This window comes from Carassius carassius, chromosome 34 (assembly GCF_963082965.1).
Source record: "Carassius carassius chromosome 34, fCarCar2.1, whole genome shotgun sequence".
Taxonomy (NCBI): Eukaryota; Metazoa; Chordata; class Actinopteri; order Cypriniformes; family Cyprinidae; genus Carassius; species Carassius carassius.
The window spans coordinates 7,774,915-7,792,606 of record NC_081788.1 but is presented as its reverse complement, the minus strand read 5'-3'; the positions used below and the strand labels follow the sequence as shown (position 1 = coordinate 7,792,606).

At 36.3% G+C, this 17,692-nt stretch overlaps 1 protein-coding gene across 2 annotated transcripts; it reads left to right on the top strand.

Annotated features, from left to right (window-relative positions):
- The first annotated feature begins 3,537 nt into the window (after window positions 1–3,537).
- On the top strand, window positions 3,538–16,673 carry LOC132115415 (nuclear receptor subfamily 5 group A member 2-like). Of its 2 annotated transcripts, none has more exons than XM_059523880.1 (8): window positions 3,538–3,772; window positions 6,487–6,611; window positions 6,950–7,091; window positions 7,944–8,428; window positions 10,109–10,267; window positions 13,577–13,696; window positions 13,818–13,962; window positions 15,983–16,673. In XM_059523880.1, the coding sequence occupies exons 1-8, from the start codon at window positions 3,721–3,723 to the stop codon at window positions 16,237–16,239; spliced, it is 1,485 nt and encodes a 494-aa protein (XP_059379863.1). In that variant the 5' UTR covers window positions 3,538–3,720; the 3' UTR covers window positions 16,240–16,673. The 2 variants fall into 2 exon arrangements, with proteins under 2 accessions (XP_059379863.1, XP_059379864.1); XM_059523881.1 differs by lacking the exon at window positions 3,538–3,772 and adding an exon at window positions 6,015–6,212.
- The last annotated feature ends 1,019 nt before the right edge of the window (window positions 16,674–17,692 follow it).

Here is a 17,692-nt window from a genome sequence, read left to right as displayed (position 1 = left end):
TTTCCCCAGAATACCCCGACCTCTTTCCAGAACATCTCAGCTTGTTGTGAACTATTTGTTGAGTACATTTTTGGACAAAGGGCGACGTGTGCAGCATTTTAAGATTGAAGTTGTAACAGTTGAATGGAGGAAGTTTGAAATGCGCACACTCTTCATAATAACAATATTTGTGTATGTTGCATTTTCAGTATATAAAAAAGTTGATTATTTAATGTTTTTTTCAAGGTGTGAGAGGTTGTGTTACACTTTGAATATAGACAAAGCTCAAACACTGTGACTATAGGCATAAATTCATAAAATTGCATAGACTTGCCTTATTGTTTTTATAAAAAGGTATGTACATAATAAAAAAAAAAAAACTTCAAGCACATTCACTACGCACCCTCCTGTTACGGGCTGATAAACATATACAAGTGTTATTAATACAAGATATTATACAGTATTCTCAAGAAAATTAGGCAATTACATGACGGGGATTAGAAAAATTCCTGTAAACTATATAAAATAATATAGTTGCTTCAAATAGGTATATTTGGACACTTAAGCCACATTAAAAATGTATGAATGCAATTTTATTTTATTAAAATATCACTGTAACTGTTTCATAAAGCTAATAGAAATATAAGCAGACCTGTGTTAGAGCTCAAAATGCTAAAACAATAGATGTAGCCTACTGTTTTAAATGAAGACAAACGTATTGTGAACTTGAGCAGAACTGATAATCTAATCAAATACACGGGGCTCGTTTGCGGATTAGACTGATATTTTTATATATGCAATGATATTCAGATATTAAGTGTGACGTGTGATTTTCGATTCATTGCACCTTTATATGTCGTTATAAATGAAAGTTGTCTGAAAATATTCCCTTGTTAACACTGACACTTTAGCATACTTTTAAAAGAGTAATTACATAATATATAGGCCTAAATAACATTCTTTAAAAGTACTTATGTGTGTACGTATTTTTGTGTGTGTGTGTGTGTGTGTGTGTGTGTGTGTGTGTGTGTGAATTAGTATGTTAAATAAGAGTAGCCTACTTCTTTAAAGCGCGAAAAAAGATGAATTAAACAATTATTTAAAACTGATTTTATTATAAAGTAGGCCTTATAACGTGTAATTAGACATAGACAACTAGACATGAGAGCGTGCTCTGTTTAAGTACACGTCATTGGCCTTTTATTTAATCAAAATCATAAAACTAATAATTATTTAAAAATATATACTTTTAAGATGTGAAGTAGCCTGAAGTAGCACATTCATGCAATTAAGCGCACTTATTTTTCACAAGGGTTACCGATATCCCTTGGCTTTTCTCTTAACAGATCTTTCCACGCAGAGCACGAGATGTGGCTCCTCACTGTATTCATTCACTATCAGACGATAGTGATGTTTAAGCAGAAGACGGAGGAATGCTCGCCAAGCAAAAATAGTCTCTCCGGAGTCAAAGCATCTCGGTGAAGCTCTTCGTATCAAGAACAGAGTCGAGCAGCACAGCAGCCCGACATAACAGCGCTAACCTTGACAGCGCTAACTGATACACTGTCTGTCACACTGTCAAATGTGCTTAAATGCAAGAAGCAACGGCCACTTCACTATTTAGACTAGTTTTGACTATCCTCTTCAGTTGGCCCACTCCATTCAGTCAGCCTTTTATGTTAAATATAAGCTTAATTTTATTTTGCATCATGAATATACACGTGTAATAAAATAATTCGCCTGCTTTTGTAAAGTTGCATGGAAGATTAGGCCTACATGAAGACTTCAGAAGCAAAAGCATCTGAAGTTCTGTCTGAAATGATTTTTTTTTTTAATCAGGCTCTTATTAGGTTCCGTGATTTCAGTTTAATGGCAATAAACAGGTCCTTTTCATTGCCATTAAATACTGAATAACTGCACAGATATGAATCTGATCAAATGCTGCTTTTAGAAGAACATTTCAGACAGAACTTTAGAGGCTTTTGCGTCTGAAGTCTTCCTCTCATTATTCTTCTGAGAGCAATTAATTTGTGCACTATAGCTCATGGATATTATGGGTCTCTGACACATAAAGGACGTCTGAGATGGTAAGTGGAGAAATATTTGACAAATCCTTTTCAAAGCGTCCGCGAGTTCATGGAAAGGCCATCTTTGTAATCAAGTTGGGTTTTGAAACGCATTCATTGGATTTCGTGCAAACACTTGAATTAATGACTCCGATGTCAAGTGGTGTTACCACGAGGCCCTACTGTAATATTTTCCATTCATTTTTCACACATTCGTTATTTTCAAAGAAGTTTTCAAGGTAAATCGCACTGTTGAGTCACATGACGTTTTTAAAGTTTGCTCCATTTCATCTTAAAAAAGCGTGCCTTTTCGCAATGAATAGCTACATAAATTTAACATGGACCTCTTTTTTATTGTTTTCTTATATATATTAACAATATTTTAATATTGATAACATTTTATTTATTTCTGTTAATACTCCCGGAAAAAAATAATAATAATGAGCGTCACTTGAAGTAGCAGTTGTTGTTGTTTTTTTATTGTATTTTTAAATAATTAATGAATTCAGACTTTGTCAGGTCATTGACCCCCACTTTTTGTGAATCTTAGAAAAAGAAGGCTATAGGCTACTAACTGTTTTAAGTCTTGATGTATCTTAAAGAGGACAACCTTGGCTTGAATTCGAGATGTCATCATTATTAACCTACATCAGCTAATAAACGCATTCATTGGATTTCGTGCAAACACTGGAATTAATGACTCCGATGTCAAAAGGTGTAACCACTAGGGGGGAAAAGCAGACCTACAGAAATATTTCCTTTCGTTTTTTACACAATCGTTATTTTCAAAGAAGTTCTCAAGGTAAATCGTACTTTGAGTCACATGAAGTTTTTACAATTTGCTCAGTTTCACCTTAAAAAGCGTGTCTTTTCACAATGAATAGCTTACGTAAATAAATCTAACGATAACAAAATGGACCCCTGTTTTGTGTTTTTTATATATATTAATAGTATTTTAATATTAATTACATTTTATTTATTTTTGATAGGCCTTTACCCGGACGGAAGAAAAATAATAGGCTAAGCATCACGTGAATTAGATTTTTTTTATTCATGTATTTTTGAATAATTAATAAATTCAGACTTTGTCACGTCATTGACCCCTACTTTTTGTGAAAGAAGGCTATAACCGTTTTAAGTCTTGGTGTATCTAAAAGAGGACAACTCTGACTTGAATACGAGATGCCATAATAATTAGCCTACATCAGCTAATATATGAGATCATTATAAGCCAATACAATATGATAATAATACTTATTTTAAAACGACGAAGCGAGAAAAAAATAATAAATATTTATATATAGCCTATATGTAGCCTATTTATAGAATAACAAAATGTAAACACCTTTGTTTTTGCATTATTGTAGGATACTTATTAATGTACCAATCCTAACTGTGTGAATGACATGCCTCCCTTTTTTTTTTATAGGAAATATTTTTTGTTTTTTTGTTTTTTTTCTCGGCTCTTAATAAATTGCTGCGGCTGTAACGACTGGCGCGCATCATTTTCGTGAGAGCTGTCACATGAGCGCGCGCTATCCAATGAAGACCTCTCCAATACTCTGATCCAGCGCAGAGGAAGACGCTCAGACACCGAGGAAGACCTCACACTTGTTAGATTCGCTCCTGAAGTTTCTGAAGGACTGGACGGACCGCGGTCCATCACTGGAGCTGAATGATAAAGACGCAGTTTGAAGCGGCTCACGTGCTGGACGCGCAGATCAATGGTGAGTCTCTACGAAACAATCATTGTGAAGCTGTTCGAGCATCGGTCCTCCTTAACACACATTTTAAGTTTCAGTTCTCACGCTGTGAAGCGCAAACAATTTTATGCGGTACAAAACATAGAAATACAGATAGATTAATACAGATAATCTAGTCTCTCTCTCTCATTCTCTCTCTCTCTCTCTCTCTCTCTCTCTCTCTCTCTCTATATATATATATATATATGTTTCATTTTATTCGTTTATTTAAATATTTGTAGTTAAACATGGGATATAAAATATAGGCATTACAGGTAAGTGGAGGCTAAATTGTGGTTAAATAAATCTTAAACTGATATTGTCAGTTATCAAAAGGCACAATCTTCAATTGATCTCTTCCATTAAAATCTGGTTACCATTTCTTCAAGCTTTTCAAGACTTTTATCGAGCGCAGATTTTTATTTTACATTTTTTGCCTCAGTTTGATAATTAAATATAGTCCTTGTTTAAATATATTGCAGTTATTTAATTGCATGCAACAGGGGCTTTTTTATGTAGCCTATCAGTAGTTACCCCAAAACATTAAGAAAACTAATTTGGAAAAAAAAAAAAAACGTAAATGACGATTATTTCCACCACCTGAATTAATTAAACAATTGAACTATAGTCCGTAGTTTAATTTTCACATGAGAATGACAAGTATTCATCGTAAATATTAATTAATTCATCAGTTAATTAAAACTAATACAACTTATAATTATAACTAATAAAGACAATCAAATAATACATATTGTTATTTGAGTTACAATTGAATTACTATGTGAAATAAATCTACAGGGGCTGATGGGATTTCCGCACGACTTTTATAAACTTGTGCGGCAGAACGGTGTGGGGTACGCTTTTTCAGCTTTGAGAAATACATTGTGTCTATACTGAAAAGTGAAGTATCCTCAAAACTGGATCCATGCTTATAAACAGGGCATGAGTGGGGAAGTTGCAGTAGGGAGTACTATCCATTTAGTTTCTAAACATCTGGAGGAGTCAAAGGCATATGAACCTCTTCATTTTATTGATTTTAGCTCAGCTTTTAACACTGCTGTGCAACTGTATTTATTATTGGAGGAACTGAAACACATGGATGTAAATCCTTATATTATAAAATGTTTTTTCTTTTTTTCTTAATGGGTAGAACACAACAGGTTAAGGTCAATAAGATGATCTCTGACACAGGAGTACCTCAGGGGTGTGTGAGCTCCCCAGTTCTCTTCACATTATACACAGATAACTGTGTGAGCAAAACTAATAATAATTACATTGTGTAATTTAGTGAGGACACAGCTATCCTTAGCTTATTATATAAAGATCAATACATGTTTTTCTTACCATTCTGAAATCAGTCAATTTATAGAGTAGTGCCCACCACCTAATTGTGAATGTGAAAAAACTGAGATGGTATTCGATCTGAAGTCAGTTGGTGAACATAGCCCTTCATATTGTTCCAGTCACACAGGTGTCTTCATATAAATACCTTGTTTATCTTGATTGTTCTCTTACATGGCATGTTCATGCTGACAGTTTGTGCACTAGACTTCAATGAAGGATGTATTTTTGACAAGGCTCAGACTTTATGGTGTCAGTAGCATGATTATGGTGTTGTTTTTATCAAGTTATACTAGAGAATGTGATCATATATGGAATACGTCTTTGGTACGGTAATTTGACAGCAAAGCTCAAATCCAGGCTTGGACGACTCCTTGAAACAGCCATGAAAATCATGGGCAGGATAGAACCTCTTAATCTCCAGACTCTATATGAAAAGTCTATACTGAGGGAAGCAGATAAGATTTTGCATGATGCAACACACTTCTTGGTTTGCATGATGCAACAAACTGGATGGTTTTTAAAGCTGCCATTAGGTAGGAGATGAAGAATTCCAAGATGTAGATTAAATCTGTTTAAGAACTAGTTTTTTCCTTCTGCAATTAAGCTATTAAATAAAATTGTGTTAGGTTATGTTTTTCAGGATTATAATTTTTTTCCCTTTCTTTTCTTACTGTTATATTTTTTTAATGAGATGTGGTGGTTGTATTTTTTAGCCTAAGACAAATTTCCCACGGGGGCAATAAAGTATAGATTTACCTTAACCTTTTGATAACTCGCTGCTTAATCCTTTTAGTATGAAATCTATGAGTAAACAAACACAGTGTGTGTGTGTGTGTGTGTGTGTGTGGTGAAGTGGGCGTGGGAGTCAGGCGGTCGGTGGGTGGGTGGTCACATCCATAGGAGGATGACAAGAGTCAATATAATCAAATCCTTCTTTTCTTCTGCGTGTCCAGATACACAACAAAGCAGATGCATCGAGAGCTCTAGATCTCTAGCATTAGTTTCTCATTTTTGTCTGAGATTTGACACTTTTACACAGTTGTTGTTTTATTTTTTGACAACTGTTTGGGAATACGCTAAGGTATTTTATAGTGCATGCTTTACTTTATGTGATAAAGCTGTCTCGTGATGTTTAGCTCATTATAACATTATACCATGGCCAGAGTGCACATGCACAGTTAAACAAAGTCTTGATTAATTTTTTTCTTATTTATTGTTCAATAATAATAACAAAAATGAAAACAAAATAATGTAATATATATATATATATATATATATATATATATATATATATATATATATATATATATGATCATCTGATCATGGCATCTCAAGCACATGATTTGTTGCCTCAGTCACAGACGCATCTTTGAGGGTGATGGACTTCACAGCAGATGAGGAGCTGGAGGAGTTGTGTCCGGTGTGTGGAGATAAGGTGTCCGGATATCATTACGGCCTTCTTACCTGCGAAAGCTGTAAGGTACGATCCAGTTTCTCTTTTGTTATTAACTCAGCATGCTGCACTCGCTTAATAACCATAAACCAAAGAGTTTATGAACAGTGAAGTCCATGATTGAATTATTTTAATGTAGCTAATGCAATGAAATGTATTACTACATAACTATAACTACATTTCTTAATGCTATTAATAAAAGGTACTTTTTGGTTCATCATGTATGCAAATATATACTACATTACATACTACAGTACATTCATTTAGAATAGTCCAGTGTGATTACAGGCTGTACTCCTGTTGTTTTTTAACAGCTGACAGAGCCTGTCAGAATATAGTCCTTATTATTTGTATTACCATGACAGGGTTTTTTCAAGAGGACAGTTCAAAATAACAAGAGATACACATGCACACAGAACCAGGACTGTGGCATTGACAAAACCCAGAGGAAGAGATGCCCCTTCTGTCGCTTCCAGAAGTGCCTCAGCGTCGGCATGAGACTCGAGGGTGAGCCGTGCTCAGTAGAAAACATACATGTAGAGAAAACAGGAAACATTCAGCTGTAAAGGAGCCAAATCAAAATTATAATGCTTACGATATGACATTAAATCATTATTATATGTGTTTATGTTATATTTTAACTCCAGACTAAACATCGATTTTCATTAAAGACATTTATTCTGATATTTCATTATCATGATTTATGTCATATTTAATGACACTAATTATGAAGTTTATACCCAGAAGACGAAAAGACTTTAAAAAAAGATCTAAAATAGCCTTCATTTACTTAAAAGTAAACCATGTGTTTTGATTTATTGGGGAACATGCATACAGTATCTATACCAGTTAATAAATTGTTAAAATATATTTGAATGTTTCATAGCCATTTATGAACAAGTACCCAAGCTTATTTTCTTCCAAATCAGTTTAAACTACTAAAAATGTATTAACTTACTTATTTTAAAGTTTCTGGGATGGAAAATCCTTGTTCGTCTCTTATGTTGCTCTCTGTGCGCGCGATTCCCAGGCCGAGTGCAGAGAAGCACCTGTTTCCGCGCGCGCCTGTGACACATTCCTCACGCGCTGATAAGACTTGCGGATTCATGTTGAGAGTTCACAAAAACCAGGCCGGAAAATGTCCATATGAAGAGAAATATCCATTTGCTGTTGCCCTGAATTACTTAAGCAAAACCGTGCCAGGCATTCCTTGCTTTATTTGGCTTTTTAATCCACTGTGCTCCTAAAATAGACTTACATCGCCAATTTAATTAGACAAACAGCACATCTGCAAAATGTAAATAATATTTGATACGTTTGATATGCATACTTTAACACTTTCACCCTCTTTCCTCCCAGCTGTCCGTGCAGATCGAATGAGAGGGGGTAGAAACAAGTTTGGCCCCATGTACAAGCGGGACCGTGCCCTGAAACAGCAGAAGAGAGCTTTAATCAGAGCTAGCGGCTTTAAAATAGAGGTCAAGCCATCCCTCTTGTCCAGCACCCAGACTGATTACCCACTTCCTGGATCACTCTCAGGTCTCCACCCTCCTTCTCTGTCCTCTCCGGAGTACGACTGCCCCCCTCTCTGCCCCCCGGCCCTGGGAGTTGCGCTGCAGAGCTATGGTTCATTCCCGGCTCAGTACCAATACACTGCTCCCTCATTACAGAGCAGATCCATTAAAGCTGAATACCCAGACACATACTCCAGTTCACCAGACTCCTCATTAGGGTACCCGTACCCTGACGGGTGCATGCCTGCGTCCCCACACACCAGCCCCATGAACCCTGGCTTGCCCCCGCTGGTGCTCGAGCTGGTCAGCTGTGATCCAGATGAGGAGCAGGTATGAGTTTTATCATCTGGAGATAGAAATGAATTAGTTAATGAAAATGAATGTAATTTATTTAACCCAAGACATTCTTCTGATTGCAAAAGATGATTTTAAAGATTAAAAAAAAAAGAAAAAAAAACATTGGACCCCACTAACTTACTTTGACCACTTTTGTCATACAGTTTTGGAATACCATGAGGTTAGGCAAAGTTTGCCACAGTGTTTTTTTTTTGGCTGAACTATCCCTTTAAAGGGAGGCGAAGTCTGGGATTTAAAAAGGGTGCATAGTTTATAGTTCAAAGACAAGTGTAAAATGTTAATTTATATATGTTTTAATTAAATGCATGTTTTATTTTTTTTGTTTAATAATATCATATTTTTCTATCACCTCACAGTAAGAATTAATTCATTAACATTAGTTAACTACTGTTCATTAGTTAACATGAACTAACACTAAATATACTTTGCATTTATTAATCAGTTAATTTCAACATTTACTAATACAACAGTACAAAATACAGTACAAAAGACAAAACAAAACAAAAAATAAAAGAATCAAAAGTTGTATCTGTTAAGAATATTTAATGGACCTGAACTACAGGTAACATGAACTAACAATGAGCAATTACCAAAATTGATCGATAGTTGATGTTAGTTACTACAGTAAAGGGTTAGTTTACCCCAAAAATAAAATTTGTCCATCTTCTACTCACCCTCGAAGCATAGGTGTATGCGACTTTCCTCTTTCAGAATAATCTAATCGAAGCTATATGAAATATTGTCCTTGCTCTTCCAAGTCTTTCATTGGGGGTAAGCGGTGTTTGTTGTCAACTGTTGAAATTGACGTGAAATAAAGCACACACATCTGTAATAAAACGTCCCTCACACGGCTCTGGGGGGTGAATAAAGGCCCCCTGTAGCGAATCCATGCATTTTTTTAAGATAAATATCCAGATTTTGAACGTAATAAACACTTTTTTTCTAACATCTGCTGACTGTGGGACACAGAAGATGTTCAGGCGGAAGATGGAACACATATGCGTCACGCGCACCTCTGGGAAATGTAGGAGCAAAGGAAACAAATTTTCAACAAAGTCTCCTCTAGGCTTATTTCAAAATCCTCAGATGTTTTTCTTTTTTTTTTGTTTTTTCTTTTTTTTTTTTTTTTTTTTTTTTACAAATCCTCATTTTGTGCTTCTAATTCGTGACCAGCGTTTTGTTTTGTTCTCTCCGCGCTCGTCACTAACCACGCAGCACTGACGAACTACGACATCCGCCTCTTTGTCATCCATGTCCCACAGTCAGCAGAAGTGAGAAAAAAAGTGTTTATTAAGTTTGAAATCTGGATATTTATCTACCAAAAATGCATGGATTTGCTACAGGGGGCCCTCAGTCACCCCCCAGAGCCGTGTGAGGGACGTTTTATTACAGATGCCGCACTTTATTTCACGTCTTATGAATAACAAACACCAGCTTACCCTCATTGAAAAGGCTTGGAAGAGCAAGGACAATTTTTAATATAACTCCGATTGGATTATTCTGAAAGAAGACAGTCGCCTACACCTAGCATGCTTTGAGGGTTGATGCAGTATTTAAGTAAAAAACAGTGCAAAGGTATTTAATTTCACACACAATTCTTATACTTTTATTTTATCAATTTGACTTAGTTGCTCTATACCTTTATACTTGCAGGTGAGAGGGAAGATCTGTGTGTATCTTCATCAGGAGCAGAGCGGGAAGGGGAAACTGGATAAACTGCGGCCATTCAGCATGTTGTGTGTCATGGCGGATCAGACATTATTCTCAATAGTCGAGTGGGCAAGAAGCTGTGTCTTCTTCAAGGAACTAAAGGTACATGTCTGAGATAAGACAAAGTGTGTGTGTGCATGCGTGTGTGTGTGTGTGTGCTTGTGGACGCATCTTTGATCATCCAAATGATCATTCTGGAGTGTTTTGTCTAATACGAGAAAGTCTGTTATTTTGTCGCCAAACCACGTATCTTACTGAAAGATAACATTTAGGGACGCCAAGGCATTCAGATATTGTTAATGTTTTGTTGTAGCATGTTTGTATAGCAGCTTTAAAAGTAAGATTACATTTTAATGTTTAGATTTTAGTTGCGGTATCGCTGATGATATGTGTCAAGTTTCCAAAAGGCTTTGGATGGATGTTAATATCCTGAGAGGACATTTGGCAAGAAGGCATCAGATGTGAATTTGGAATCTCGAATTTGGACACTCAGTTGCTATGTTCACATCTGGGAGTGTTGCAAATCACAAAAGATTCCTTGTTGCTGTGATTCCGAAACAGAATTTCAAACTTTGTTTTTGCACATTCACACCTGCATGACCGACGCATATTTTTCGTACAGTTCATTCCATTCTGCAGCCATGGCAACTAGCATTCTGCGATCGCGAGCATGAATTGTGTTGAGTTTGAAAACACATTCCAGCGACTGACTCCTGCAGACACAACGCTTTCAGAAACACTTAATTACATTCCGTACAGCAATAGTGCAGGAATCATAGCCACATTGTTCCCAATTGCTGAAAGGTTTCGTGCGATGTTGAAAACTTGCATTTGGACTGAAAAGGGTGCGTGTTTGTGTGCGTTCTAGTGAGGTTTTGTGAATAAGTCTGATACTTTGTGTCCGCAAGCACGAGAGAGGTCAAGTTTCCGAGGCTGTTGATTAGATGTGGATACACGGTTTGAGTGATTGTGTCTGGGCTGTGGTTGATATATATAGTGCTACGCTTCTATTAGAGCTTTACTGTCAGAATACTGACACAACCTGGCCTTCAGAATACAGCCTACTGTATACGACCAAAGGATTAGAGCGGGAGGAAGATGTGGATGGAGATGGAGAGACCGATGAAGGACGACAGGTGAGAAGGTTTGAGAGGTCATCGTTCGGTGCTCATAAATACAGCGCATTCAATATGTGCTTGATGACTGCTCCTCACAAGGAATCTCATTCTCTCAGTTTATGGTCTCTATCCGCTTAGCTGTTCCTTTGCATGCAAGGGTTGTATTTCGTTGGGTTTTAGAGTCAGAGCTGACGTGCTTGAGCTTGTGCCGTGTACTGTCTATGAGTTAAGTAAAATCGCCTGAATGTCACACATTTATTGTCGTTTAGGCCTTTTGAGCCTTTTTATTGAGAGGAGAAATTCTAACAAGGCTCTGAAATTATGATTATTTAATATTTTTAGATCATGTGTGAAATATCTTTTGCTTTTCGTGAACAGTCATCAATTTCCTATTCACAGCTCACTCTGAAGCTTTTTGCTTTCTCACATACACTCAATTACAGGCAAGCTCAGATCTTAAATCAAAGCATTCGCTCGACTTTATTTACAGTCCTCCTGTCATTCCAGACCTTAATGACTTTCTTCCGTGGAACTCAGAAGAAGATCTTTTGAAAACATACAGTATCTCTGTTTTGTCCTTACGATGAAAGTCAAAGGTCTCCAATGATGGTTTGGACCCTTTTGACTTTCAAAACACTTTTGTGTTCAATGGTTTTTGTCCATACTGTAGCATGTTCAAAATGTTGTTGTGTTGTGGATAACAATGTGTTTAACGTTGCACTTTGTTCCTTTTTGTGTTGCAAACTGTTATTGGATGTTGGAGTTGAATGTGAAAAGAGGCTCCGCCCCCTGTGTGTGTAAGGGGAAAAAGAATACCATGAGAGTCAATGGGGTCCAAAAGCAACATTGGACCCAAATCATTTTTTTTTTTTTTTTGCTATTATAGTATTTATTAAAGGGGTCATATGATGTGATTTCAATTTTTCCTTTCTCTTTGGAATGTTACAAGCTCTTGGTGCATAAAGAAGATCTGTACAGTTGCAAAGACCAAAGTCTCAAATCCACAGATATATTCTTTATAAAAGTCAAGACTCATCCACACCCCCCTAAAACACCTCGTGTAAACACGCCCCCACATGTCTACATCACTATGTCTAAAGATTTGCATAACACAGATAAGATTTTCACAAAGAAGGCATAACCTTTATTCTGGCTGTAGTATTGTTGTTGGCACCATCGCCATGCCGTATAGATGATGTGTGTTTCACTGTGAAAGCGAAACTTCTTTGTTTGGCATTGAAAAAGAGGACGATATCCGCTTCGTCATGCCTGGAGCTGAACTTTGCACTGTGGATCGCCAGATCGGCTTTCACCTTTGACGAAGTGGAGTCCAGCTCGGGGTCGTCACATGTGGTTGCAGCAAGCTCCTTCGCAGAATCTGCCAACCGTGCCGTTTTAAAGCCACCTGCCTCTGATCACTCAAGCTGGCCTCCGCTCACTCTTGTCCACGGCTCAAGGTGCTCACTCAAGGCATGTGACGCTGTTTCATTGAGAAAGAGAAACTACTTCGTTTGTCCTTCCAAAAAAGGACACAACAGGAAATGATGTTTATATCATGTTTATAATGGGTTTGATGTTTATGTCTCGTCGCTCCAGCTGGACAGGACATCACAGTATAGTGAGGGATATAACATTTCCATCACACACTTGAGGTATTCGGCCAATCACAACGCGCTGGATAGCTGGCCAATCAGAGCACACCTCGCTTTTCAGAACGATGAGCTTTGTAAAAATTTACGCGTTTCAGACGACGGGGCATAGAGGAGAAACAATAATGTACAGTGTGTGGAAAATATTGAGTTTTTTAAACCTTAAACATTACACCAAATAATGTTCTTTTAGCAACATCGTATGACCCCTTTAATGTTAAATCTCTCTATCTTTCTATCTATCTATCTATACATATATATATATATATATATATAGAGAGAGAGAGAGAGAGAGAGAGAGAGAGAGAGAGAGAGTTTACTTACTAATTTTGTTGCATTTCTTTACAAGCTTCATTTCAGTTAGCTCTGTTAGGTTATTATTTGAGCAACATTTCTATTTTTTCAATTTATTTTCAATTATTTTTTTTTATTTTTTACTTTAGGTTTTTCATCTAATATTTGTTTATTCAGCTTTGTTTCAGTTAACAGGAACACATTCTCATAGTTTTTAGTATAGAATTTAACAACACTGATTATGGACAAAAAGAATGAACTATCCTCTTATATTACAATATCATGCGTTAAGTCAATATTGTGGCCTGATACTGTAAGCATGTAATAACTCTTCATTTCTCCTGATTTAGGTAGGAGATCAGATGCGACTGCTGCATAACTGCTGGAGTGAGCTGCTGCTTCTCGATCATATCTGCAGACAGGTGCATCATGGGAGAGACAACAGTCTGCTACTCATTACAGGACAGGAGGTGGGTGTTTCCAGCCCTCATCATTATAGCACAATAATATCACTATGTGGAGGCTTCAATGTTTGTAGAAAAGCAGAAGATGTTACTAGAGAGAGTGTAGTGAAGGTTCTGTATGCTGTAGGTGGATCTGTCAACGGTGTCTGATGCGGGACCTCCTCTCGCCAGTATGGTGCAGAGAGGACTGGAGCTGGCCAGGAGACTGCAGCTGCTGCAGGTGGACAGAAGAGAGATGGCCTGTCTGAAGTTCCTCATCCTCTTCAACCCCAGTGAGTACGACTGCATCCTATTCACACACTGCTCTACATACTTTTAAGTACATACACAGACACAATGACAGTCTACAGAGTGACAAAATGTAACTGAAAAAAAAAAGATGCAAAACACAAAGTGTTGTGGTAAATATGAAGCAAAAAACAGGTGTGATTGCATATTTAAAAAATCCACTTGAAATGTTTAGGTAAGCTGTTAGACGTTTTATTCCACTGAATATAAAGTAGGTTTATGTTCCAATGATGAATTTTGTATAGTCATAAACAAGCATTAAAACAAACCAAAGCAATGAAAAGTCAAGTCATTTCTTATTTTAATGGAAAAGTCATATAAATTAATGAAATCTTATAACCTCATGAGCATTTTTATACATTTTATGTATATATTTTTAGTTATGCTCCAAAATGTTATCATGTAGAAATGAATAAAAAATAAATTAGATTAAACCTATAAATATCATAAAATATAATAAATAATATAATATAAAAATATAATAATATATAATAATATAAAATAATAAATACTCTTATTCTTAGTCCATAATCCACTCAGACACAAACAACTGGAGAAGTCTTGGGGTTTCTGTCTACAATATTGAGCCTTGGAGTGAAAAAGGATGAGAACCACTGCTTTAAAGTCTTGATTAAACACACACACACACACACACACACACAAACACACACACACACACACACACACAAAAGTCCTAAAAAAAGACTTTTGTAAACATATGTGACAAGGTTTGTATTGCTCTGATTCAGATGTTACATTCTGACATTCCTGAAAAAAAAACTTGTCTTGAGGACACAATTTATCTTTTCAGTTAATATCTGCCTACATTAATTAGTTACTCTTTTCAACTTATGCTTGTTTTTTTTTTTCAACAGCAGCAAAAATTATTTTAGTTTGAATGACAGAATTCACAAGATATTATACTTCAAAAGCATTTAAACTAAGTGTCTTCTACAGAAACCTTACATGAAAACTAGCCCTGTCTAAAACATATAGATGAATAAATATAGTGAGCACCAAAGGTGTTAAATAAATACAGCACCTTTAACTTGTACCTAGCAAACAAACCTTTTTCTAGAAATGTCCAATTTCAGTTTCATTAGGCACAATAAACAAACAGCTGAAAGGAGAAAACTGGTTTTGAAAGCGAAAGAATTTGTCATCTCCTCTCACGCTCACATTGATTTTTTTTTTCATTATTGGTCTAAATGGAAACAGCTTTATTGACTAATTTGTGTCCTTCAAATGTATTGAAAAGATTATTCAACGTTTTAATTACTGTGTGAATGGCTCTTCTGATGAGCTCTGCTAATGCTTTAAAGTGCTCCATTAATGGGTCAGGCTGTTGTCTCACACACACACACACACACACACACACACACACACACACACACACACCTCTCTGCTGGGACTATAGCTATATTCAGACAGTCCAAATACAATAATTCTCTCATATATGACTCAGTTTTGTTTTTTCATAACACAACCCACATGTTTTTTTAGGTTTTTTTTTTTAGTTTGTGGTTTGGGACAATTCCATATGTGATATCAAATAAGATACAAGTCAGATGTTTTGCAATGCAAGCTCATTCTGAATGGTCATATCGGAATTCATGCAACTTTAACACCACTTTAGATCAACATTAGTCACAATTCTGTGCTGACTGGAGTCACTCCAAAGAGTTGACTTTTTTTCAGTCGATTAATATGGAAGACAGCCATGATGGTAGTCACTGGAGGGACAGTGAGGAGTAAGTATTACAGTGACAGTAGTGTTTCAAAACACTGCTTAGCAAGCTTTGAATTGTTTGCAAATTATTTGTATGTAACCAGAAGTTTAAAGAGCATATCAAACTGCCATATTCACTTGATTTCATTAAACGAGGCTTCGTTTCGTCACCACTGTTCAGTTCGTTGCTGAAGTCTTTGAAGGCGGCTTGGTGTGTCCCGGCCTTAAGCAATAGATGTGAATGTAGCCTGTAATGATTTGTTTCTTGTCTGCAGATGTGAAGCTCCTGGAGAACCAGCAGTTAGTGGAGAGCGTTCAGGAGCAGGTGAACAGTGCTCTGCTCGAGTACACGCTCTACTCTTACCCTCAGTGTCTGGATCGCTTCAGTCAGCTCATTCTGCGGCTGCCTGAGGTCCGATCGCTCAGCACGCAGGCCGAGGACTTCCTGTGCTACAAGCACCTGTGCGGAGAAGTGCCGTGCAACAATCTGCTTATTGAAATGCTTCATGCCAAGAGGTCCACCGGCGTGTGAAAGTGACACTGCTTTGGGATGTTCAGCCACATATGCAAAATGGATGGTGAACAGTTTTCAGGCAATCCTTTCTTACCTTACATGATGAATGTACAGAATTTTCTCATTTGTGTTCTTTTTAAACCATTTAAGCATGACAATCATTGGTGGACGTGGAGGCGTTTTTTATTTTATTTGTCCTGTTATTCTCTAGGCTATAAAGGTAATTGCAAAGCGTGATCTCTGTAGTCTAAGAGCGATGTTTCATTTGAACGCTTATTTATGTAACTATGTTATTTTATCTTAATGCTCCTCTGCTTTTGAATGGATGATGAGTATTGTAATTTCTTTGTTTTCAAATACATTTATTTAGGAGGTATTTAAAAAAACATTCCAAAAGGGAATTGTTTGATTCCAACAATGAATCAAAAAAAGGTATTTATTGAAATTATATAATTAACATTATCAATGAAACTATTTAAAGCACTTTTTTCTTTACATAGATTTATTTGTCTTTCCATTTAAGTGAAAAAAACTGGTTGCAATAAAATAAAACAACACGTGGCAGTTGTATGAGGACTGTGCGTGTGGCAGTGTAAAAGCAATCTTACTTTGAATGGGCATGTTTCTAAAGACAGACATGTTGCTCTTCATGTGTCTCTTCAGTGTGCCAATGAAAAGAGGTTATGGGAAGGTCAGAAAACATTCACACGTTACCACCTTTGTAAGCGCATAAAGAGAGAGTGCTTCTTCTGAAATCCATTAGAACCAATTATTATTCTATTCAGTTTTATTCTAATCAAATAAAATGTCCTGTGTATCGTTTAAAAAAAGCAGTATTCATTAATGACTATATACACAATTTCCACATCAAAACAAACAAATTACTTTTAATAGTGAAAAAAGTCATACTGCATTTTATATGCATTATATAAAAATAGGTTATACCTATTACAATAAGATAATTATTTACAATTTCAATTGAGTAGTAGAATTACAGCATGAATAAACCATTAAATATAAATGCTGTTATGATCAGGTGATCTTCACATACTTGCTATTTGAGCACTAAAGACTTTTTAAATAAAAAAATAAATAATGTGCCATTGAAATGATATATTGATACTTTGAACAGTATCTTCAGAAAGATCAAACAGCTGATAGGTTTCAATGTCCACAGTTTTCTGTTTTTTCAAAATACTGAATGTAAATCTCCACGGAAATGGGCTGCTCGTTCCCAACCGAAGTCAAAAATCACTAACAACTCATTCTGTTGTCTGGTCACGATTAATGGTGTGATGCTCTTTGTTGTCCTTTTTTAGTACTATGAACCTTTGGACTCATGTACACATTATAAAATGATGACTAAATACACAACGTTGAGCACAGTCTCATTGAACGTTTGCTGAAAGAGTCATTTCATGCACTTGTACTCACTCAGCACAGACTGAGCTCTGGGAATGACACGGGCAGT